Source organism: Haliotis rufescens, unplaced genomic scaffold (assembly GCF_023055435.1).
Source record: "Haliotis rufescens isolate VD_foot unplaced genomic scaffold, xgHalRufe1.0.p SCAF_86, whole genome shotgun sequence".
Classification (NCBI taxonomy): domain Eukaryota; kingdom Metazoa; phylum Mollusca; class Gastropoda; order Lepetellida; family Haliotidae; genus Haliotis; species Haliotis rufescens.
In genome coordinates, this window is record NW_025964379.1 from 353,246 (window position 1) to 378,114 (window position 24,869).

The following is a 24,869-nucleotide window of genomic DNA, read 5'->3' on the forward strand; positions in this document are numbered from 1 at the left end:
CTGAGTGGGGTATTCATGTTAAACTGCGGCATGGTATGTTAGTGAGCTAGCACTATAAATCGGCATCAGACCGGACTAGTACAAGCACGCACACACACACACACACACACACACACACACACACACACACACACACACACACACACGTGCATTCACGTCGTAATATAAGTGCAATAATCTTGGACGAGACGTTAAGCCAAATTTCACCTCACCTCACCAGCATCTGTTAACATTGTAAAACAAGTGTCCCAGTTGAAACTCTGAAATTTAACAACGCCATTTTGACATACTTTTTCCCCGAACATTGTTAGACTTTGTTTTTAGAACAACTTGAATTGGATCGTCACGCTCGGAACACGCCTGTTCCAATTACGAAATCAGTTCCAGATTGATGCTGACATATCTGCGTTCAAGGCACCAATGACGTCAGCGACACCCAGCTTTATGAACATAACATATATGATGGTTCTTAAAAAATACTGAAGTGTACTGAACAATGTTTATTAAGCTAAAGATTATAAATAATAACACGTGTCTGAGTATCAGTGCTTTGTTAATGTCTCAAACCATATTTCTTCAACGGCATCATCGAAAAACAGTTTTCCCGATAGAATAATGACTAAGAGCGGAAATCTATTTTGACTCGAGCTGAGGTGAAATGGGGTTTAACGTCGCGTCCAAAATTATTGCACTTACATAGCGACGTGCATGCACGTGTACGTATGTGAGTGGCTGCTTGTACTAGTCCGGACTGACGCAGAGTTATGGTGCTAGCTAACTGAGATACAATGCCGCAGTTTAACATGAATACCCCACTCAGACACACTATTACTGACTCCGAGCCAGGGTAACAACAAATACCATCTTTTAACGTTTTTTGGTATGACGCGGTCGGGGATCGAACCCCGGACCTTCCGCTCTCCGGGCGGACGCTCCACCATTAGACCACGTAGGCGGTCTATTTTGACTCGAAATAGGTATCTGTATATTTCATGTATTATTATTAACATTTGATGATGGCAACCACTCAATCAATACCCGGATAGTCATGGGCAAATGACACAGTCATCGCATCACAGACAGTTTGCAAGTCACAATTTGGTACTGCATATCAGATAAAATCAGATATATTGACAACTGTGTAGGCTTTTTCGGAACAGCTTGTGTTCATTCGAATAGAAATGTATTTACCAGTGCGACCACTGTCAGTTGATTTTAAAACGTTTTGGTGTGTGTTTGTGATGAGTGTCACAGGTGGGGCAAGAAACGCTCACCTTTTCTTCGTTATCAGTGAATACAGGTGTGCAATAACACCGAGGTGCGGACCACAGCTGTGCTGCCACTCATGATCCTAGCATTTCTATCACCTGAAATATTACATTCAAAAAATCTTTATATGCACAACTATACGTGACATATGCTTGATCAATCTATGTTCATGTCAAACAAAGATCCGGTATAGAATAGGTCTTCAGCAACCCATGCTTGCCGTAGAGACGACTATGCTTGTCAGAGAGGCGACAAACGAGATCGTGTGGTCAGAGTCGCTGACTTTGTTGATGCATGCCGTCGATTCCAATTGCGTGGATCGATGCTCATGATATTAATCACTGGATTGTCTGGTCCAGACTCGATTATTTACAAACAGCTGTAGCTGCAATGTTGCTGAGTGCCGCTATAAACAACAGACTAACCAACCAATCATATCAAACACCAGGCTATTTAACAACAGCTTGCACCATGGCTCATTAAAATACGTGTATTTAAGTTGGTAGCTGACTGTGTTGCAATATATAGACCTAGAAATTAGTTGAGCTCCCCTTGGTTTTGCGACCATGTCTGTCCAACAACAAGGTGTCATTCGCGTCAAGCCTGAGCTATGGTTGAGAATTTGATGGCTTGTCTTGAAGATGTGTATCTTGACCAATGAAAACACAGAGAATGCTGCAAATGTTCAAATATTCTAATTGCAGTAATATCACAGTTAAGCAAAACTGATAACCACGAAAACTATGGATGTGGGAAATTCCATGAGCAAGTAATCTGTCCAAGTTTTTCCTTGATGTGGGCATTCTGGAGTTTGTCCCTCCTCTATCTCGCCGCATTTCAGACGAATAATGTTGCATTTGTCGAGTCCAAAGGACATGCCCACATCATTAGACAAGGACTCGACAAGGAGAATCGTTTATTATTATTATTATTATTTACAGATTCAAATAAAAAATGCAGCAAAGAGGGGTCGGGTGATCCTGGCATAGTCAGGCTGGTTAGGTTCATCATCAGCTCAGGGCCCTTTCACCCTCTACACGCAGCCCAGACAGCGAATCGGACTTCTCCCAGGAAGCTCTGTCTAGTCAAACCCACCCAGAACTTGTGAAGACGCACCAACACTGCAGCCTTCTGCATTACCCAGATTGTCAAAAGGGCTGTATTCCTCGTAGCAAGCCCAGGTACTCTCCCAATGTCAGTCAACAGATTGGCAGGTACCAAACCTAAGTCACCGAGATCAATGGGGAGTCGGAAAACTTGGTACTTGGGGTGCAAAGCGTGACATTTCGAAAGAGAGGTCCGCATATTTGCCATGTTTTTCCTCAATCTTGTCAATCATATTAGTGTCAAGAGGACAGAAAACTCAATGATATGAATGATTTCATTGGATTTATCAAAAAAGGACAAGATCAGGTTTTTTAGCCTGGATACGTCTAAGGCTGTAAATGGGCCTATTCAAAAGAATTTTCTATTTATCATTTTCCATGACGCCCTCTAAATATTCCGGGTCGTACCATGGGTGGATCTCTGTGTCAAAACCACAAGCATGGCGAAGACGGTAACACGATGATCAAGCCACCTCATTATGTCGTTTAAGATACTTTGTTTGTGCCAAAGCTGGGCATCCACTCACAATGTGTTGGACAGTCTCATTAAATTCATTACATAATCTACATTTCATATTTACATTTTGATGCAAAATCACACATTGACTGTTTCGAGTGGGAAGTGGCCTATCCTGAGCAGCAAACAGAAAGCCTTCTGTTTTACTTTTCAGGCCAGACGACTTCATCCAAGGACTCTGCAGGATTGCTGATCTTCTCGCACTGCACATAAACTCGATGCAGTAGCGTTCAGATTGCCTTTCCTTGAAAATGGAAAGGCTATCTGAATGGTCCGACTTGATATGGCACTTCGCTTGGTTGACACTTATTTCTGTACCGTCCAGCAGTACAGAACTATCAACAAAATCAACACAGTCATTGAGATTATGTACCACATCCTTTGCTCGTTTTCGAAAACTGTGGAATGCCTTGTTTTCATCATGAATCTTGACATGCTTCACAAGAGGATCATCAGACGAATAAATGTGTGCAAAAGTGCACAAGACAATTCTATCATGAAGAGCCTCCACATTAATCAAACCACGCCCTCCCATCATGATTGGTAAATATAAGCGATTGAGGGAAGAGCGAGGATGGTGGGATGTATTGTCTGACATGATTCTTTGTGTGAGTGTGTCAATACCCTGAATTTCTTGTTTCGTCCAATCAACAACACCAAAAGAATACGAAAAGACGTGCACAGCGTAAGTATTTGTGGCTTTGACTTTATTGCGAGCGTTCAGCTCTGAACTCCAGATTTTCTTAAGTCAACATTTGTACTCTGCCCGAAGTTTGCCCTTGATATGGGCATTCTGGAGTTTGTCCCTAATCTGCATCCCTAAGTACATATAGGCCTGACATTCCCCAATTCAAGATGGTCAATAACTCCTCCTCTAAGTAAAGGGACGGATCCTTCCTCTTCTACCTTGCCACGTTTCAAATGACGAATGTTGCATTTGTCGAGACCAAAGGACATGCCGATATCATTAGAAAAGTACTCCACAAGCAGAATCTGTTTTTTGAGTGTAGATCCTCCATTGGCTATAAGTTCAAGGTCATCCATGTAAAGGAGGTGAGTAAGGGCTGTTGGGGTTCTGTGCTTAGAGGTCCCGGGTGATAACTGTCCTCTTTGCTGAGCAAAAAGCTTAAAGGTTTTAGTAACAAACAGAAAAGCAAAGGGCTAAAAGAATCGCCCTGAAATATTCCTCTGCTGATAGAAATGGGTTCCGAAGTCACCACCTGCCCCATATCAAGTTGAGTTGACCAGCAATTCATTAATGACTTGAGTAAAACAAGTCAATACATTATTATTATTATTATTATTGTTGTTGTTGTTGTTGTTGTTGTTGTTGTTGTTGTTGTTATTATTATTATTATTAAAATATATAAAAATGCAGCACATGAGTGTTGGCGTGATCCTGGCACAGTCAGTCTCGTTAGGCTCATCAGCAGCTCAGGGGCGTTCCCCCTGACACTCTCCCAATCTCAGCCAACAGACCTAAGGCACCGAGAACAATGGGGAGTTGGGCAACAATACATGTACATTTTCAGTACATATATACAGCTCAATAGTTTAATTTGTTACAAAATTATTTGCAAGGTTAATTTGTTAAAGAAACTACAATATATCCCAATTAATCATTGCTCCTCAATGGCTGTTTTTTTCGAATTCCCTTCTCCGTTTACCCATCTTGTTCCTTTTGGGAGTAAAATTATTTATATATATATATTCCTCAGATATGGATTACTACTTATCGGGCCTTTTGTCGCCAAACTGTGGAGAAGGTCTCAGGCCTGTATTAATATATACTGCGCACTAGCCACTGACTTGTAAATTTTCCTCTGAAGCCCCTCGTTCAACATGTCTTATTCATGTATGTACCGTATTCGACGTAATAAGCGCCCACGGCGATATTTGCTAATATATTGGTAAGTAAACAATCCCAATTAGCACCCCTTCCGATTGATCAATGTACACAAGACTTACTCGTGTGCTATATGCACCCTTAATTATTGGCAATTAAATTCTGGAAAAATATATCTGAAGTATATAAACATTTCAGGCTGTCAGCATAAACCACGAAATTTATCCTTCAATTCTGTTTTTTTCCACCAAAATAATATTCAAATAAGGGCCCCCTATTTCTAAGTTTGAGAGCGCCCTGGGCGCTTATTACGTCGAATACGGTAAATGTATTTGAGATACATATTTTATGAACCTACGTTAATAAATATTAATTAAATCGACAAACATGACATTTGTATCTTGACGACTTAATTCAAATAATTTATTAATACTCGGATATCAAAACATATAAATGTATTCAGTTTCACAAAAGTAGAAATCGTGAAAGGTATATTGTTTTTTGTTTATAATATTGTTTAGCCCTATGTCCCTCCAAATACGCATCATTAGTTCCCAGCTGCTTGTGTCCCGATAGCTTAATCAATGCTTATCTTTTCACAGCTGCTCCAAACCATGAAAATGCTTTATATCATATATGCATCCGTTTACTCGCCAGTGCATCCTATGACACGCTAACCGCCAGCATCTCAACTGCAACAATGAATGTGTTCTCTGGTGTTGCGCTTCTACTGTTGGGCTCTTCCATGCTCCTGTACGCAGAGGGTAAGTCACTCATTTCCCCAAAACGCTTAACATGTCCTAATGGCATAAATAGTAAAAAATGTTTTCCTGATACTCTGTGCGAACAGAAAGAAAACACAATAGTGTTTTTTTTTAGCTTACCGTTATCCTTAAAGAAATGTGTTTATACCACTCAATTACATGTCTTTGAAAGCAAACAGTCATAAACTAGTTTATACTGCAGGAAATTGCCTTCAATAAAATGCACGTAAGAATCCGTAGACCCATAATGTTGCATGTGTTACCATATGGGACTAATAGCATTCTACAATAAGCTTCCATGTGTCCATCATGTTTTCCATCAGCTATAATAAAGGTTTTGTTTTTCACACCGCACGTTTGGAATGCTTTAGCATTGAAAGGGAAATTGTCTCGTAACGTTTTCAAGTTACAGTCACCAGTGAAAATGGTGTACAAAATGCAGAAGGAAGCTATTTCATAGCAATATTATGCTGATTTAGCGTCACATAATGGACCATTGAAGTATTGGTTTAAACTGTTTTGTGCCTATTACTCTCATGGCGGAATGCCATATATTTCAAGGAAACGTGTTTCATCTAAATACCTTCGTGAATCTGATGCCAGGTTGTGTGTGCCATCTACACCTGACATGATTGTCCATACATTAAAATATACAATATCTCCCCAATAAATGCTTTTAATTAAGTGAAGGTTATATTACAGCAGAATTGCGACCTTCCTCAAATTGGCAATACTTCACATATCTATACTCAACAACAAAAGTTCCCGTGACACCAATATTTTAGTGTATTTTCAAACAAGTAAAGTTTGGTTTTCAATATTGTAGTACATGTATGAAATCAAGTCACACAAAAACGCAACTGCTACAGAAAAGCATGCATTCCATGCAAAGGTTGACTTTTATGCAAGCCCCATGCATTTCACTACCCAAGAATGGGTATAAAACATGTGCGTTAACGAGATTCCATATGCATTGTTTAGCATCGTGCTGACAACAACCACTCAGAAAAACAACAAAATTACGCAATTATTCAACATTACGAAATGCCACCCCAGTCCAAAAATGAGCGTCTGCGAGCCATTGGTATGCTTGAAGCAGGATCGAGTCAATGTGATGTTGCAAGACAATTTAACGTCCACAGAAACACCATTTGGTGTTTATGGCAACGTTGGCAACAGACGAATGCAGTCAGAGACCATCCTCTGAGTGGCAGGCCACGCGTAACCAACAATCGACAAGACAACTGGATTCGAACTACACACCTAAGAAATCGATTTCAGCCAGCAACAGTGACTGAAAGAAGCATCCCTGGCCTTCGACGAATATCTTCACAAACGTACGTCGTCGCTTCAGATGTGCAGGGATTGTCGCCAGAAAACACAGACGTCCCATTTTGACAGGAAACCACCGTCAAGCACAGCTACAGTGGTGCAGACAGCGTCTACAATATTTGACGACATGCGATGTTGCGCTTCGTTTTATCTCGGACCTAATCCAATTCAGGACTAAATTATAGCTCTATAGGAGGTATCAAATCCCGTATCGTTGCCACTGCATGCAATTTTCAGGGTAGTTGAGAGTTGCAAAAAAATACTACTTTTGATCGTTTTGATGCTACTTCATTATGCGATGTGAAAATGACAGATGGCGAGCCTCTGGTATGCTTCAGTGTGACGTCACACGCCAATTTAACGTCCAGGCCATATGACACTTATGGTGACGCGACGAGGGCTGGTCAAAAAGTTCTAAGCCTAACAAACAAAACCAACAGTTGGGAAAGTGTTTTTAATTTTATTTTTCAACATAACATCGCTGCTTTTCAATACACATCTCATATCGATAGTGAAGGTTTTTGATTCCAGTCAGGAAGAAGTTTTCTGAAGCCACCCTGCAAAACCCGTTCACGGAAGCTTTAAGGTCATCGTTGTCGTCATTGCGCTTTCCACAAAGGTGATCTTTCAGTTTAGGAAACAAGCGGAAATCACTTGGTGGCAGGTCGGGCGAGTATGGAGGGTTAGGAGGCTCTTGGAACCCACATTGTCGCACAGCAACCTTGCAAGTCGAGAGATTTGAGAATAGGCGTTGTCATGAAGTAGTAGAACTCCAGAAGTCAGAATTCCTCGCCACCTTTCTTTGATAGAATTTCTCATGCGATGAAGCAAATCAGCATAGTAGGCACTAGTTATCGTCTTTGGACTTTCAAAGGATCACACTCTTTGAAACCCAGAATACAGTGGCCATGAATTTCTGTACTGATCTTGAAGACTTTTTGTGCTGAAAAGTGAAATGGTGTCATTCCATTGATTGACTATTTGACTTGGGATCCTAGTGGTGGACCCATTTTTCATCACCCGTTACTAATCTCTTTTTGAATTTGACAAAATCCTTCTCAATTTAGCGCGAAATTTTCTCTAGCAATGTCAGTTCTTTTTTCATTAAGATTATAATTAAGAAACTTTGGCACTAAACGAGCAGATATTTTATCCACCTGTAAATGTTTAAAAACAGTGTAAATGGATCCATTCCTTAGACCTGTGTCCTCTTCAAGTTCAGCAATGGTAATATCTGACAGTATAGGTTTTTCTATCTCCTTGATTGAATCTTCATTGGTGGGAGTTGAGGAACGACCAGACCTAGGGTTATCATCAAGGCTTGTTCTCACAACCTTGAACATGGATCAACAAAGTTTAACAGTGGAATTACTAGGGCACTTACTCTTGTGCCATGAATTTCATGGGGAGTACATTTCTCTAAAGTCATAAACTTAATGACTGCTCGGTACTCGCTCTTTTCCTTTTCTGTATCCGTTAGACCCCTATCACAATCTACTGGCTGTCACTAATATACAAACGGACTCAACAGACTAAATTAACTTGAAATGAACTACTACAACATGTACTACATTGACTAGTTCACTTTGTAATGGCCCACAGTTGAAAGTTAGTCAGGCTTAGAACATTTTCTGCAGCCCCCGTATTAACAACCACGTCAGAGACGGTCCTCGTAGTGTCCGCCCACCCGCGACAACCCCTTGCCAAGATATCGTCGACACAGGTTACAGACAGCATGGCTCACAGCCCGTGTAGAAGCGCCGTTTCTGCGAGGGTGGTCCGCAGACACTGACACACCTACGGCATCCGTGAGAGACGCCCAGCCAAAAGGCTAATACTAATCAAGGTCGACGTCTCCAGTGATTCAGATATGTGGCCTTTGTCACTGATGTGTCACGTTTACTTGTTCACCGATTCGATAGCAGAACACCTGTCTTCAGGCATCCAGGGGGAACGTTATGGCACGCCGTGCGTTCTTGAAAGCGATGGTTTGAAGGTGGTGGCTTTATGATCTGAGGTGAATCAACGGGTACACGGTACAGTCAAAGTGTTGTGATTGATGGGAATTTGAATGTTGCGAAATACCAGAATGCTTGCAAGATCACCTCATCATTCAAACATGCTGGGATGAAATGGAATGATGTTCCGATGTCATTCTCATCCTCAAATGATGTTGCAGGAAATCAGGTTTATCCCTCCTCAGATATGGACTACCATTCATCGGGCGTTTCTTTGCCTCAGTGAGGAGAAGTTGTCAGGCCTGCCCTGCCACTGACTTGTAAACTTGTCTCTGAACCATCTCGTTCAACATGACTCATTGGCATATGTCAGGAGCACTCTTCACATGGACTGATGCTCGCTACAATACCTTCGTAACATTTGCATCCGTTTCAAAATAATCAAATCATTGCAGGATTACAATACAGTAAAATACTCTTATCACGAACACGCTTATAACGAACTGATGGATATTATGAACTTAACTTTTGGTCCCGGCCATTTGCTGTACAGATGGTTTATGTATGCTTATAAACGAACAAAACTGAGTAGTCCATTTGAGTTCGTTATAACCGTAGTTTACTGTACTATGATATGATCTATTGTTGAAAGTGAAGGTTTAGTGTTTTCATATTAGGAACGTTGATTGGAACCCCCTGAAATTCCTTTGCAAGAGGCATACGTTAACTGAGTGTCATATCATTTGAAAGTACACGTACATAGCCCAGGCATAAATCTGTACCTTCTGGATATCGGTATATTGTACTTTTGATACCGAACATGAGTAGATTAGGAATATTGACATGAACTACTTTTTTCCCTGTTTTGAACTGCTAGAAGATCTACGGTGCAACATCGCCAGGATCCACTGGTGATTCTTTATTTGCCAACACCCAATTCCAAATTAGTCCTTAATCCGGTCTTTATCCTATATTTCTGTTACATGGTGCATCAAAAACTAACTGATTCCAATGACATATATCAATATGTTTGTTTAAATGTTGAAGGTTCAAGGTGTGTACCAGGGTTTCATTCCCATGGACGTTCCTGCTACTGGTTCTCTGACATGACAGGAACTTTTGCTGAAGCAAGGGTAAGTAACCAGTGCTGAGTCTTCAGCTCAAATATGATTAATATGAAATAGTTAAATATCAAAAGCATTAAGCATATTATGAAAACAACCGTTTTATTGTTTGTATCGATGTTTCGGATCTCACTTCTCACCCCTTTATCAGGTGAATGGTTGAATATAAAAATGTCCCTCAAACAACATTATCTATACGTGAAGTCGTGCAGAATGCAGAAGCAACTGCTTGACAAACAGGTTCTCCTGATTGAAATCGGGGTTGAGATGCAATAGTGCATGCCATAGCCACAAGACCTTTGCAAATTGCGACTGAACTGAGCGGTGTACTGAACTGTATTGCTCATTGCACGTATTGGGCATGCTGTGAATAAACGCGATAAGATTAATGTACAGGGCTATTAACAGTATTAACAGAACTGACAAGGAGGGAGCAAACAAAGACATTCGGAGTGGTAGTGCTTGAGATCGGTTGGTGTATCATGGTGCTAATCAATCAATCAACCGTTTATTCCATCAAATCCGATCACAGCAACAACACGAATAATAAAAAAAAACATTATCGAGAACGGAAATCCAGTGGATTGACATCTTAAAATCTCAGCACCTCAATAGACGGTTGATGTTCTACTGTTCATCCCGATACCATTCGTTTTGCAGTCAGTCTGTCAGTTTTTCGGAGCTCGGCTCGTCATCATCAACAGTCGAGCGGAGGATGACTTCATCAGGGGATATGTAAGAGGAAAAGGTTTGTAAAGGCATAAGTGCACTGAAAACCTAAGGATTTTAGATAGGTAAGTAAGGCAGTTTGGACTCTTTACATAGAGAGGTGACACTTTTTGAAAAACTATAATTGAAAGACTTCTTTTACAAACAATTGATCAATTTGTTGAGGCTATGTTTCAATTCTAAACTTCGCCGTTTGCATTTAAGCTCCCTTTTACTTCATTGGAGGGAGTGACCTTGCTCGCGAGGGCAGGTTCGTCTGGGAAGGAGGCAGAACTTTTGCTGGTGGATACCAGAACTGGGGATCGGGTCAACCAGACAACTACAAGGGGGCTGAGGATTGTGTCAACATTTGGAACGCAATCGGGTATCTCTGGAATGACGCCAACTGCAGCCGAAAGTGCAACTTCATATGTGAGATTTAAAAGTGAAGTAATTAAACTGTGTGGCAAATGCTTGACATCCCGTTTTCTTTTGCTTCTATCCAGAACCAGTATATATCAAACTGTAGCGTCATGATGCGTATCCATGTACATTCACTAACATCGGTACACCTTCTTACTAACTTCAGGTTAGACCGGCGATATACACTGATTTCAGACTTGAATATTTTCACATTTGGTCTTCTGATCCACAATATTCTGAACACAGTATTATCAAATATTACATTTTCTTCAAATACAATCCGAACAACTTACGGGAAATCTATCTTGAAACGAGTTATACATGAAACTTAGACTCAACGTGCTTGGATAGATTACCATTCTAAGTATTGCCATTGTAGAATGTGTGACAGTGGAGGTGAATGTGGTATCAAGCGACGGAGTGGATGAGGTGGTAAAGTTCGGTGACCATTCCAAGTATTGCCATTGTAGAATGTGTGAAAGTGGAGGTGAAGGTCGTATGAAGCGATGAGTGGATAAAGGTGACCTGGTTGACTGCCTGTCATAGTACCGGATACGTTGGACGTTGGTCATAATATCAAAACACGGCATGTCGTGAATACCTTTCTGTGGTGAAGAAGCTGTCGTAAAATCTCTTTAGTCAGTAAAAGTTCATCACCTACCTGTTTCCCAGTGACCGAAATTGTCTGTATGCGACGATTGATTACCTTGACCACTGAAATAGTGTGTCTCTATATCTACAACTATTATGTCTTTTATGTATATAACGTTATGGCTTGGAGCCTAAACAATGGATCACAAGATTTCTTTCAAATAATATATAATGTTTTTGTACAAAATCGTGACTATCTGGACAGTCAAATAAGGGAAAGAAATCCCCCTCCGTCAAGTCGTCAAACGTTGATTCAGGCACTGTTGGAAGAATGGCGAGCCATCCCCAATGACGTCATCGGGCATCTTGTAGACTCCGTGCGGCGACGTGTCCAAGCCTGTATTCAGAGCAATGGAGGCCATACACGATACTGACAGTAATGCATTTGTGAAAAACATGCGTTTTCTGTTTTCGTTCAGATGATTTGTTTATTTTGCAAATTGACATTTTACCCCCTGTGTCATTCCTTACGTGATATTGAAGTTCCTGTAAATGCCACCTTTGTGGAATTTGAATCAGAACATTGTCAGATAAATTTTCTTTCCAACTCGCAACACTTTATTATTGTGATATATTTGATAATGTTGTCAACATCAAATCAATGTTGGTATAGTTTATTTTGCCCGTCAGTTTATGAACGTCCTCAGCCCCTACGTTAGGAGCTAATGAAGCGGTCATACAATATCCGCTTTCAGGGATGGGATTCGAACCATGACCTTCTGATCCAAGGTCGGGAATGCTGACACGGGATGGATGTCGTCAGCGGGATGAATCCACCCTACTATACATGCTTTCCTGTTGAATATTTCAAGATTCCATCCTAAATTCCTTATGAGATTTATAGATATACAAGACGCCCTTACATTTGAGCCAGTTATGCCGGCAGAAAATATTGGTGCTGTGTCGCTTGTAGAAAGTGTTGTGCCGGTGGCAGATTTATGCAGAGTTGCGTCCATAAGGCGTGTCAGAAACATTTCTTCGGGCTTTCCTACATGAAGGCGTCAATTGCGTGGATCGATGCTCCTGATGTCAATCACTGTATTGTCTGGTCCAGACTCGATTATTTACAGACCGCCGTCGTATAGTTGGAATATTGCCGAGTGTGGCGTTAAAGAACTAACATACAAACAAACAAAACATCAAGCTGACACGCAGTGGTATAACTAAAGTACTTTTCAGCGTTACCAAACTCACTCACTCACAATTTACTAGGGCCTCAACTTGAGTGAGTTTGGTTCAACTCACTCTTTTCACGCACAACATACGCTATCGGGGAAATACAAGATATCAAATACTAGTATAATGATAGCAATAATAATGACGAGGGACATAATCTCATTGTCAATGTTGATATTGTTGATGGTTCTGTATTGCTGGACGCTGCCTTGCTGCTTGCGAAGAGATTGTGTTTTGAACTGGAAATATATTTAATTCGAAGCTATCAATTTGTCGCGATCACATTCGTTCTTCCTCGGAAAATTCTACTACTACTACTACTACTACTACTACTACTACTACTACTACTACTACTACTACTATCATAATTGTTCACATTTGCACACATTTATTTGTATTTGTCAGGACACATAATGAAAACGAGGTAATTCTTAAATGAGCCAAGCATGTAGGACATGAAATGTAGGTACAGAAATAAGTGTCAACCAAGCGAAGTGCCATGCCAATTCGGCCCAGATTCAGTTTATTAAGGAGAGGCTGAATGAGTACCAAGTTGTCCGTCTCCCCATTGTTCTCGGTTCCTCAGGTTTGGTACCTCCCAATCTGTTGACAGACATTTGGATAGTTCCCGGGTTTGCTGCCAGGAATACAGCCCTTCTGACAATCTGGGTAATACAGAAGGCTGCAGATTTGGGAAGTCTTCACATTCTCCGAAAAGTTTTGGGTGGGTTCGACTGGGAAGCGCTTCCTGGTAGAAGTCCCATTCGCCGTCTGGGCTGCGTGTAGAGGGAGCAAGATCCTTTACTTACGTTAATGATACATATATATTTTGATAACTGATTACTGGTCTTCACAACCCCACCAACATCCCCACCCTCAACCTATGCTGACCGCCTCTATTATCTAGTGGTAGAGCGTCCGCTGGGGGCGAATGGTCCGGGGATCGATCCCCGGCCGCGTCACACCAAAAGACGTTAAAAATGGTGCGTATGTTAGCATGCCTGGCGCTCGGCATTAACGGTCTAAAACAAGGGCTTTTCGGCTCGGAGTATACTGTGTCTAAGTGGGGTATTTATGTTAAATAGCGGCATGGTATCTCAGTGAGCCAGCACTATAAAATCGGCATCAGTCCGGACTAGTACAAGCAGCCACACACACACACGGACATGCACGTTGCGAAGTAAGTGCAACAATCTTCACCATTTCACCTCAGCACCATCTCTATGTCAACCTCTATACTCTCAGTTCAACTTTGTTCATGGCAAAAAGACGTATCCTTTATTCATTATTTGGCTATATGTGTATTACAATGACATTGCTTGGTTAAAAATATATATGAAAAAATATAATCGACTAAACTGACCATGTCGGAGAAGCGTACGTATTATACCATATTAACGCAGGGTTGCCTTTTTACCAAAGCAATGTTCAGTTAATATTCCATAGTACTACGTAACTTAATGTCATTGCTTTATTTCCTGACTGCCAAGACGACACTTTCAGACGTATTTTTCGCCTCCTTTTTCTTGCATATGGATAAGGTGCGTTCAGATTTTTACATTTCCAAACTCTCATGTCACGTGATCGCAGTTTGTTTGTCTCTTTGTTTGTTTGTTTGTTTGTTTGTTTGCCTTTTAACGCCGCACTCAGCAATAGTTCAACCATATGACGGCGTTGTGTAAGTAATCGATCCTGGACCAGACAAACCAGTGATTGAAATGGGTTTTTTTTCCAAATAGTGTAGTCTATTTTCCCATTCCACATTACAGCGTATACAGTGTGAGAGAATGTAATAGACAATAGACAATAAAGATGTAATTTACACAAGCCACAATCGCATTGCTTTTTATAGATAGGTGAGTGAACGAGGATGGTTTTACGCCGCTTTTAGCAATATTCCAGCAATATCATGGCGGGGGACACCAGAAATGGGCTTCACACATTGTACCCATGTCGGGAATCGAACCAGGGTCTTCGGCGTGACGAGTATAGACAGTGGGTTCATCAGATTAAGACATCAACATATTGAGCTTATATCATTGTGGCACAGGTAGAATGTAATTGGTATATATTTACATCCTAAATGGTGATGGCTACAAATTCATATATACATATATATATATTGATTACTGATTACTGCCCATTTACCCTTTGATGTATAAATAGATGAAAATAGATGTCTTTTAGCAGTATTACATTTGTGATATTTCCGATAGGTTGAAGATTTGTTTGTTTGTTTGTTGTTTAACGCCGCACTCAGCACTATTCCAGCTTATGACGGCGGCCTGTGTAAAAACAATCGAGTCTGGACCAGACAATCCAGTGATTGATATCATGAGCATCGATCCACGCAATCAAACCAAGTCAGCGAGCCTGACCACCCGATCCCGTTAGTCGCCCCTTAAGCTTACGACAAGTATAGTCGCCTTTTACAGCAAGCATGGGTTGCTGAAGACCTATTCTACCCCTGATCTTCACGGGTCTGATAGGTTGAAGAAAGAATTTTACGACTGCTTTAAGAAGGGAACTCTTCACAACAAACATGTCCGGGTAAGAATAGAACCCCCCCCCTGCCATCCCAAGCCCCACCAAACCCCCCCCCCCCCCCCCCCCCTCCACCTATGCTGACCGCCTCCATGGTCTAGTTGTAGAGCGTCCGCCGGGAGCGAAAGGTCCGGGGATCGATCCCCGGCCGCATCATACCAAAAGACGGTAAAAGATAGTACGTATGTTACCATGCCTGGCGCTCGGCATTAAGGGGCTAAAACAAGGACTGGTCTGCTCGGAGTCAGTATACTGTGTCTAAGTGGGGTATTTATGTTAAACTGCGGCATGGTATCTCAGTGAGCTAGCACTATAAATCGGCATCAGTCCGGACTAGTACAAGCAGCCACTCAAACACACGTGCATGCACGTTGCGAAGTAAGTGCATCAATCTTCACCATTTCACCTCAGCACTATCTCTATTTCAACCTTTATACTCTCAGTTCAACTTTGTTCATGGCAAATGGACGTATCTTCTATTCTTAATTGGCTATGTATGTATTACAATGACATTGCTTGGTTAAAAATATACATGAACAAATAAAATCGACTAAACTGACCATGTCGGAGAAGCGTACGTATTATACCATATTAACGATGTTCGGTTTATATTCCATAGTATTACGTACCTTAATTTCATTGCTTTATTTCATGACTGCCAAGACGACACTTTCAGACGTATTTTTCGCCTCCAAACTCTCATGTCACGTGATCGCAGTTTGTTTGTCTCTTTGTTTGTTTGTTTGTTTGTTTGTTTGTTTGTTTGTCTTTAAACGCCGCACTCAGCAATAGTCCAACGACGGCGGTGTGTAAATAATCGATCCTGGACCAGACAAACCAGTGATTGAAATGCTGATGTTCATCTTCTTTTTACAAATAGAGTAGTCTATTTTCCCATTCAATATTACAGCCTATACGGTGTGAGAGAATGTAATGTACAATAGACAATATAGATGTAATTTACACAAGCCACAATCGCATTGCTTTGTATAGATAGGTGAGTGAGGGAAGATAGTTTTTCGCCACTTTTAGCAATATTCCAGCAATATCACGGCGGGGGACACCAGAAACGGGCTTCACACATTGTACCCATGCCGGGTATGGAACCAGGGTCTTGGGCGTGACGAGTAAAGATAGATAAGTATTGAACAGTTGGTTCATCAGATTAAGACATCAAAATATTGAGCTTATATCATTTTGGGCACAAGTAGAATGTAATTGGTATATATTTACTTCCCAAATGGTGATGGCGGCTACAAATTCTTACAAATTGATACTCATCATCTACCTTACCCTGGTTACAAACCAAACATAACCGTTGATGTTTTAGTTCATTTCTGATTCACGAAGCTGGGAACAACATCTCAATCCAGCAACTTTTGTTTGTTTGTTTGTTTGTTTAACACCGCACTCAGCAATATTCCTGCTATATGGTGGCGGTCTGTACATAATCGAATCTGGACTACACAATTTAGTGATTGACATCATGAGCATCGAACAACGCAATTAGGATACGATGACATGCATCAACGATGTCACCGAGCTTGACCACCAGATCCCGTAAGTCACCTCTCACGACAAGTACAGTCGCCTTTTAAGCAAACATGTTTTGCTGAAGACCTATTCAACCCCTGGCTCTTCACGGGTCACTGAGCAAGTGCATTCCCATACTTAAACATAGTTCTCTCCTTAAAATATGTTTCTGAGCCAAATTTAATTTTGAATGCATCATAAAGGTTTAATTTTGACAGGGCTGCGCACCAAACTTGGTCATAAGACGATTTTTCACTTTATTTTAAACATGAAGCTGGCAATGTTATTTATAGACTGCTGCCCCCATTCGAACTCAAAGCATCTGATGCCCAGGTGGCCCATACCATTATTACAGACTAACATGAATACATAATAACATTTCATTTCAAAACGTGACCCTCTTATGTTGAGTATTTTAACAAATACTTAGCAACACCTTTACATGCAAATATGTACATCCGCAGAATACCTCCTTATTCTCTTCCAACAACATCATTTGAGGACGACTGCTTCACACATAAAAATTGCTTACACGCGAACATTTGTACAACTTCTTTTTCCGGGGATTTATCTACAACCCATACTTCAGAACCATACAGTAAAATTTGCCAGATTTGGAGTCAAATGTTTAAAACAACCGACGGTCAAGGCTGCAGGGTGGACAGCGACTTTATAGTTTCAAAGAGAACTGAACGGAGGCCTTATTAACTGATTAGACCATGACAGTGATCTAGAAAATAATACTCCAGGGTATTTATTAAATACACACTCAAGTTCATGCTCGTCAAATGACCACCCCTCAATCTTGATAAATTGTCACCCATTTTGAAACAAGAATTTTGTCTTATCTAGATTAACTGAGAAATGGTAGTTGTCACAAAAAGATTTTCAGACATCAATATCTTTTGGAGCCCATAGATAGTATCAGCAACACGGACAATATCATCTTCAAATAGCATCAGAAATTCCTATATGATATCAGTGTGTAGCTGTACACCGGGAACAGAAGGTGAATCTATTTGTCAAGCAAGTAAAGTGATAAACATGGAGAATAGGAAAGGAATCATCACACAGCCTTGTCTAAGACCTAGAGGACAATCAAAACATTCAAAAAATATAACTTGTCTTAGCACATCTCTTGACACAACTATAAATAGACTCCTGTGCAACTAACATCTTTGGTGAAACACCATATAGTTTAGAATAAACCATTATTAATATTCATTATCATTAAATTTAAAATCAATATTAGAGTGTCCAATCTGTTCAGTGGAGTTGCAATCGCATTCTTCGAATAAATTCTTAAAATGCAAAATCATTCCGAAATATTTATGTTATCCTTTGTGGCTTCTTTGTTCTATATTTTCTTAGTACAGCCTGAAACCCTTTTGATTTGTTATTTTGTCTAACAGAGCATTTCTTACAGAAGCACTATACTGTCTCTTTATAATCCTAATTAGGTCAATCTTCCCGAGGCAAGAGAGTTAACTGACCATAAGATCCCGTCGTGTGTGAAGTGAGTGAGCATATCCTGTCCACCCTTAGTACCCGTCACGTTTGAAGTGAGAAAGCATGTCCTGTCCACCCTTAGTACCCGTCATATGTGTAGTGAGTAAGAATGTCCTGTCCTCACTACGTACCCGTCATGTGTGAAGTGAGTAAGCATGTCCTGTCCAACCCTTAGTTCTCGTCATGTGTGAAGTGAGTAAGCATGTCCTGTCCACCTTAGTACCCTTCACGTGTGTAGTGAGTAAGCATGTTCTGTCCAACCCTTAGTTCTCGTCATGTGTGAAGTGAGTAAGCATGCCCTGTCCATCCTTATTGCCGTCATGTGTGAAGTGAGTAAGCATGTCATTTCCATCCTTATTACCGCCATGTGTGGAGTGAGTAAGCATGTCCTGTCTAACCCTTAGTTCCCGTCATGTGTGAAGTGAGTAAGCATGTCCTGTCCATCCTTATTACCGTCATATGTGAAATGAGGAAGCATGTCCTGTCCTCCCTTAGTACCCGTCATGTGTGAAGTGAGTAAGCATGTCCTGTCCAACCCTTACTACCCGCCATGTGTGAAGTGAGTAAGCTTGTCATGTCCTCCCTTTGTACCATTCATGTGTGAAGTGAGAAAGCATGTCCTGTCCTCCCTTTGTACCCGTCATTTGTGAAGTGAGTAAGCCTGTCTTGTCCACCTTAAGTACCCGTCAGGTGTGAAGTGAGTAAGCATGTCGTGTCCACCCTTAGTACCCGTCATTTGTGAAGTGAGTGAGCATGTCGTGTGCTCCCTTTGTACCCGTCATTTGTGAAGTGAGTTAGAATGTCGTGTCCTCCCTTAGTACCGGTCATGTGTGAAGTGAGTAAGCATGTCGTGTCCAACCTTAGTACCCGTCATGTGTGAAGTGAGTGAGCATGTCCTGTCCTCCCTTTGTACCCGTCATGTGTGAAGTGAGTTAGCATGTCCTTTCCTCCCTTAGTACCGGTCATAAGTGAAGTGAGTAAGCACGTCGTGTCCACCCTTAGTACCCGTCATTTGTGAAGTGAGTGAGCATGTCCTGTCCTCCCTTAGTACCCGCCATGTGCGAAGTGAGTAAGCATGTCGTGTCCAACCCTAAGTACCCGTCATGCGTAAAGTGAGTAGGCATCTCCTGTCAACCCTTTGTACCCGTCATGTGTTAAGTGAGTAAGCATGTCTTGTCCTCCCTTTGTACCCGTCATGAGTGAAGTGAGTAAGCATGTCGTGTGCTCCCTTTGTATCCGTAATGTGTGAAGTGAGTAAGCATGTCCTGTCCTCCCCTACTACCCATCATGTGTGAAGTCAGTAAGCATGTCCTTTCCACCCATAGCACTAGTCATGTGCGAAGTGACTAAGTATATCCTTTGCACCCTTAGTACCCGTTCTGTGTGAAGTCAGTAAGCATCTCCTCTCCACCTTAGCACCCGTCATGTGTGAAGTGAGTAAGCATGTCCTGTGCTTCCCTAGTACCCGTCATGTGTGAAGTGAGTAAGCATGTCCTGTCCTCCCTTCGTACGCGTGATGTGTGAAGTGAGTAAGCATGTCCTGTCCACCCTTAGTACCCGTCATGTGTGAAGTGAGAAAGCATGTCCTGTCCTCCCTTTGTACCCGTCATGTGTGAAGTGAGTAAGCATGTCCTGTCCACCCTTAGTACCCGTCATGTGTGAAGTGAGAAAGCATGTCCTGTCCTCCCTTTGTTCCCGTCATGTGTGAAGTGAGTAAGCATATCGTGTCCTCCTTTTGTACCCGTCATGTGTGAAGTGAGTAAACATGTCGTGTGCTCCATTTGTGTCCCTCATGTGTGAAGTGAATAAGCATGTCCTGTCCTCCCCTACTACCCGTCATGTGTGAAGTCAGTAAGTAGTCCTTTCCACCCATAGTACTGTCATGTGTGAAGTGAGTAAGCATGTCCTGTCTAACTTTTAGTACCTGTCATATGTGAAGTGAGTAAGCATGTCCTGTCCTACCCTTAGTATTCGTCATGTGTGAAGTAAGTAAGCATGTCCTGTCCTCCCCTAGTACCCGTCATGTGTGAAGTGAGTAAGTATGTCCTGTCAACACTTAGTACCCGTCATGTGTGAAGTGAGTAAGCATGTCCTGTCCACCCTTTGTACCCTTCATGTGTGAAGTGAGTGAGCTTCTACTGTCCAATCTTAGTACCCGTCATGTGTGAAGTGAGTAAGCATGTCGTGTCCTCCCTTAGTACCTGTCATGTGTGAAGTGAGTTGGCATCTCGTGTCCTCCCTTTCTACCCGTCATGTGTGAAGTGAGTAAGCATGTCATGTCTAATCCTAGTACCCGTCATGTGTGAAGTCAGTAAGCATGTCCTTTCCACCCATAGCACTAGTCATGTGTGAAGTGACTAAGTATATCCTTTGCACCCTTAGTACCCGTTCTGTGTGAAGTCAGTAAGCATCTCCTCTCCACCTTAGCACCCGTCATGTGTGAAGTCAGTAAGCATCTCCTCTCCACCTTAGTACCCGTTCTGTGTGAAGTCAGTAAGCATCTCCTGTCAACCTTAGTACCCGTCATGTGTGAAGTCGTATACAACCCTTAGTATCCGTCATGTGTGAAGTGAGTAAGCATGCCCTGTCCAATCTTAGTACCTGTCGAGTGTGAGGTGAGTAAGCATGTCCTGTCCTTCCCTAGTACCCGTCATGTGTGAAGTGAGTTAGCATGTCCTGTCCACACTAAGTACCCGTCGTCTGTGAAGTGAGTAAAGATCTCCTGTCCTCCACTAGTACCCGCCATGTGTGAAGTGAGTAAACATGTCCCGTCCACCCTCAGTACCCGTCATGTGTGAAGTGAGTAAGCATATCCTGTCCACCCTTAGTACCCGTCATTTGTGAAGTGAGTAAGCATGTCCTGTGCTCACTTAGTACCCGTCATGTGTGAAGTGAGTAAGTATGTCCCGGCCTTCCCTAGTATCCATCATGTGTGAAATCAGTAAGCATGTCCTGTCCACCCTTTGTACCCGTCATTTGTGAAGTGAGTAAGCATGTCATGTCCACCCTTAGTATCCGTCATGTGTGAAGTGAGTAAGCATGTCCTGTCAACACTTAGTACCCGTCATGTGGGAATTAGTAAGCAAGTCCTGTCCTCCCTTTGTACCCATCATGTGTGAATTGAGTGAGCATCTCCTGTCCAATCTTAGTACCCGTCATGCGTGAACTGAGTAAGCAAGTCGTGTCATCCCTTTGTACCCGTCAAGTGCGAAGTGAGTAACCATGTCCTTTCCTCCCTTTGTACCCGTCATGTGTGAAGTGAGTTAGCATGTCTTGTCCTCCCTTAGTACCCGTCATGTGTGAAGTGAGTAAGCATGTCGTGTCCACCCTTACTACCCGTCATGTGTGAAGTGAGTAAGCATGTCCTGTCCTCCCTTTGTACCCGTCATTTGTGAAGTGAGTAAGCATGTCCTGTCCTCCCTTTGTACCCGTCATTTGTGAAGTGAGTAAGCCTGTCTTGTCCACCTTTAGTACCCGTCATGTGTGAAGTGAATAAGCATGTCGAGTCCTCCTTTAGTACCCGTTTTGTGTGAAGTGAGTAAGCATATCCTGTCCTCCCTCTGTACCAGACATGTATGAAGTGAATAAGCATGTCGTTTCCAACCTTTAGTACCTGTCATGTGTGAAGTGAATAAGCATGTCGTGTCCAAACTTTTGTACCTGTGATATATGAAGTGAATGAGTATCTCCTGTCCAACCCTTAGTAACCGTCATGTGTGAAGTGAGTAAGCATCTCTTGTCATCCCTTTGTACCCGTCATGTATGAACTGAGTAAGAATGTCATGTCCTCCCCTAGTACCCGTCATGTGTGAAGTGAGTAAGTATGTCCTGTCAACACTTAGTACCCGTCATGTGGGAAGTGAGTAAGCATGTGCTGTCCTCCCTTTGTACCCATCATGTGTGAATTGAGTGAGCATCTCCTGTCCAATCTTTAGTACCTGTCATATGTGAAGTGAGTAAGCATGTCGAGTCCTCCTTTAGTACCCTTTTTTATGTGAAGTGAGTAAGCATGTCCTATCCTCCCTTTGTACCCATCATGTGTGAAGTAAGTAAGCATGTCCTGTCCAACCTTTAGTACCTGTCATATGTGAAGTGAGTAAGTATGTCCTGTCCAACCCTTACTATCTGTCACGTGTAAAGTGGGTAAGCATGTCGAGTCCTCCTTTAGTACCCGTTATGTGTGAAGTGAGTGAGCATGTCCTGTCTTTCCTTTGTACCCGTCATGTGTGAAGTGAGTAAGCATGTCGTGTGCTCCATTTGAATCCCTCATGTGTGAAGTGAATGAGCATGTCCTGTCCTCCCCTACTACCCATCATCTGTGAAGTGAGTAAGCATCGACTGTCCACCCATAATACTGTCATGTGTGATGTGAGTAAGCATGTCGTGTCCTCCCCTAGTACCCGTCATGTGTGAAGTGATTAAGCGTGTCCTGTCCAACCCCTAGTATTCGTCATGTGTGAAGTAAGTAAACATGTCCTGTCCTCCCCTAGTACCCGTCATGTGTGAAGTGAGTAAGTATGCCCTGTCAACACTTAGTAACCGTCACGTGTGAAGTGAGTAAGCATCTCCTGTCAAAATCTTAGTACCCGTCTTGCGTGAACTGAGTAAGCATGTCGTGTCCAACCTTTAGTACCTGTCATGTGTGAAGTGAGTAAGCTTATCCTGTCCTCCCTCTGTACCAGACATGTATGAAGTGAATAAGCATGTCGTTTCCAACCTTTAGTACCTGTCATGTGTGAAGTGAATAAGCATGTCGTGTCCAAACTTTTGTACCTGTGATATATGAAGTGAATGAGTATCTCCTGTCCAACCCTTAGTAACCGTCACGTGTGAAGTGAGTAAGCATCTCCTGTCATCCCTTTGTACCCGTCATGTATGAACTGAGTAAGAATGTCATGTCCTCCCCTAGTACCCGTCATGTGTGAAGTGAGTAAGTATGTCCTGTCAACACTTAGTACCCGTCATGTGGGAATTAGTAAGCAAGTCCTGTCCTCCCTTTGTACCCATCATGTGTGAATTGAGTGAGCATCTCCTGTCCAATCTTAGTACCCGTCATGCGTGAACTGAGTAAGCAAGTCGTGTCATCCCTTTGTACCCGTCAAGTGCGAAGTGAGTAACCATGTCCTTTCCTCCCTTTGTACCCGTCATGTGTGAAGTGAGTTAGCATGTCTTGTCCTCCCTTAGTACCGGTCATGTGTGAAGTGAGTAAGCATGTCGTGTCCACCCTTACTACCCGTCATGTGTGAAGTGAGTAAGCATGTCCTGTCCTCCTTTTGTACCCGTCATTTGTGAAGTGAGTAAGCATGTCCTGTCCTCCCTTTGTACCCGTCATTTGTGAAGTGAGTAAGCCTGTCTTGGCCACCTTTAGTACCCGTCATGTGTGAAGTGAGTAAGCATGTCGTGTCCACCCTTAGTACCCGTCATTTGTGAAGTGAGTGAGCATGTCGTGTGCTCCCTTTGTACCCGTCATTTGTGAAGTGAGTTAGAATGTCGTGTCCTCCCTTAGTACCGGTCATGTGTGAAGTGAGTAAGCATGTCGTGTCCAACCTTAGTACCCGTCATGTGTGAAGTGAGTGAGCATGTCCTGTCCTCCCTTTGTACCCGTCATGTGTGAAGTGAGTTAGCATGTCCTTTCCTCCCTTAGTACCCGTCATGTGTGACGTGAGTTAGCATGTCCTGTCCACACTAAGTACCCGCCGTCTGTGAAGTGAGTAAAGATCTCCTGTCCTCCACTAGTACCCGCCATGTGTGAAGTGAGTAAACATGTCCCGTCCACCCTTAGTACCCGTCATGTGTGAAGTGAGTAAGCATATCCTGTCCACCCTTAGTACCCGTCATTTGTGAAGTGAGTAAGCATGTCCTGTGCTCACTTAGTACCCGTCATGTGTGAAGTGAGTAAGTATGTCCCGGCCTTCCCTAGTATCCATCATGTGTGAAATCAGTAAGCATGTCCTGTCCACCCTTTGTACCCGTCATGTGTGAAGTGAGTAAGCATGTCATGTCCACCCTTAGTACCCGTCATGTGTGAAGTGAGTAAGCATGTCCTGTCCTCCCTTTGTACCCGTCATGTGTGAAGTCAGTAAGCATGTCCTGTCCACCCTTTGTACCCGTCATGTGTGAAGTGAGTAAGCATGTCCTGTCCAACCTTAGTACCCGTCATGTGTGAAGTGAGTAAGCATGTCGTGTCCACCCTTTGTACCCGTCATGTGTGAAGTGAGTAAGCATGTCCTGTCCAGCCTTAGTACCCGTCATGTGTGAAGTGAGTAAACATGTCCTGTCCTCCCCTAGTACCCGTCATGTGTGAAGTGAGTAAACATGTCCCGTCCACCCTTAGTACCCGTCATGTGTGAAGTGAGTAAGTATGTCCTGTCCACCCTTAGTACCCGTCATGTGTGAAGTGAGTCAGCAT

At 42.4% G+C, this 24,869-nt stretch overlaps 1 protein-coding gene across 1 annotated transcript; it reads left to right on the top strand.

Annotated features, from left to right (window-relative positions):
* The first annotated feature begins 5,385 nt into the window (after positions 1-5,385).
* On the top strand, positions 5,386-11,102 carry LOC124115186 (perlucin-like). The gene is made up of 4 exons (XM_046476093.2): positions 5,386-5,502; positions 9,840-9,925; positions 10,577-10,664; positions 10,850-11,102. Exons 1-4 carry the CDS (start codon positions 5,439-5,441, stop codon positions 11,065-11,067), a joined length of 456 nt encoding a protein of 151 aa, XP_046332049.1. The 5' UTR covers positions 5,386-5,438; the 3' UTR covers positions 11,068-11,102.
* The last annotated feature ends 13,767 nt before the right edge of the window (positions 11,103-24,869 follow it).

Coding starts and splice junctions, on each gene's coding strand:
- LOC124115186 (XM_046476093.2), top strand. CDS start 5,439: ATGAATGTGTTCTCTGGTGTTGCGCTTCTACTGTTGGGCTCTTCCATG. Junction 5,503..9,839: donor CATGCTCCTGTACGCAGAGG/GTAAGTCACTCA, acceptor TAAATGTTGAAG/GTTCAAGGTGTGTACCAGGG. Junction 9,926..10,576: donor GAACTTTTGCTGAAGCAAGG/GTAAGTAACCAG, acceptor TTCGTTTTGCAG/TCAGTCTGTCAGTTTTTCGG.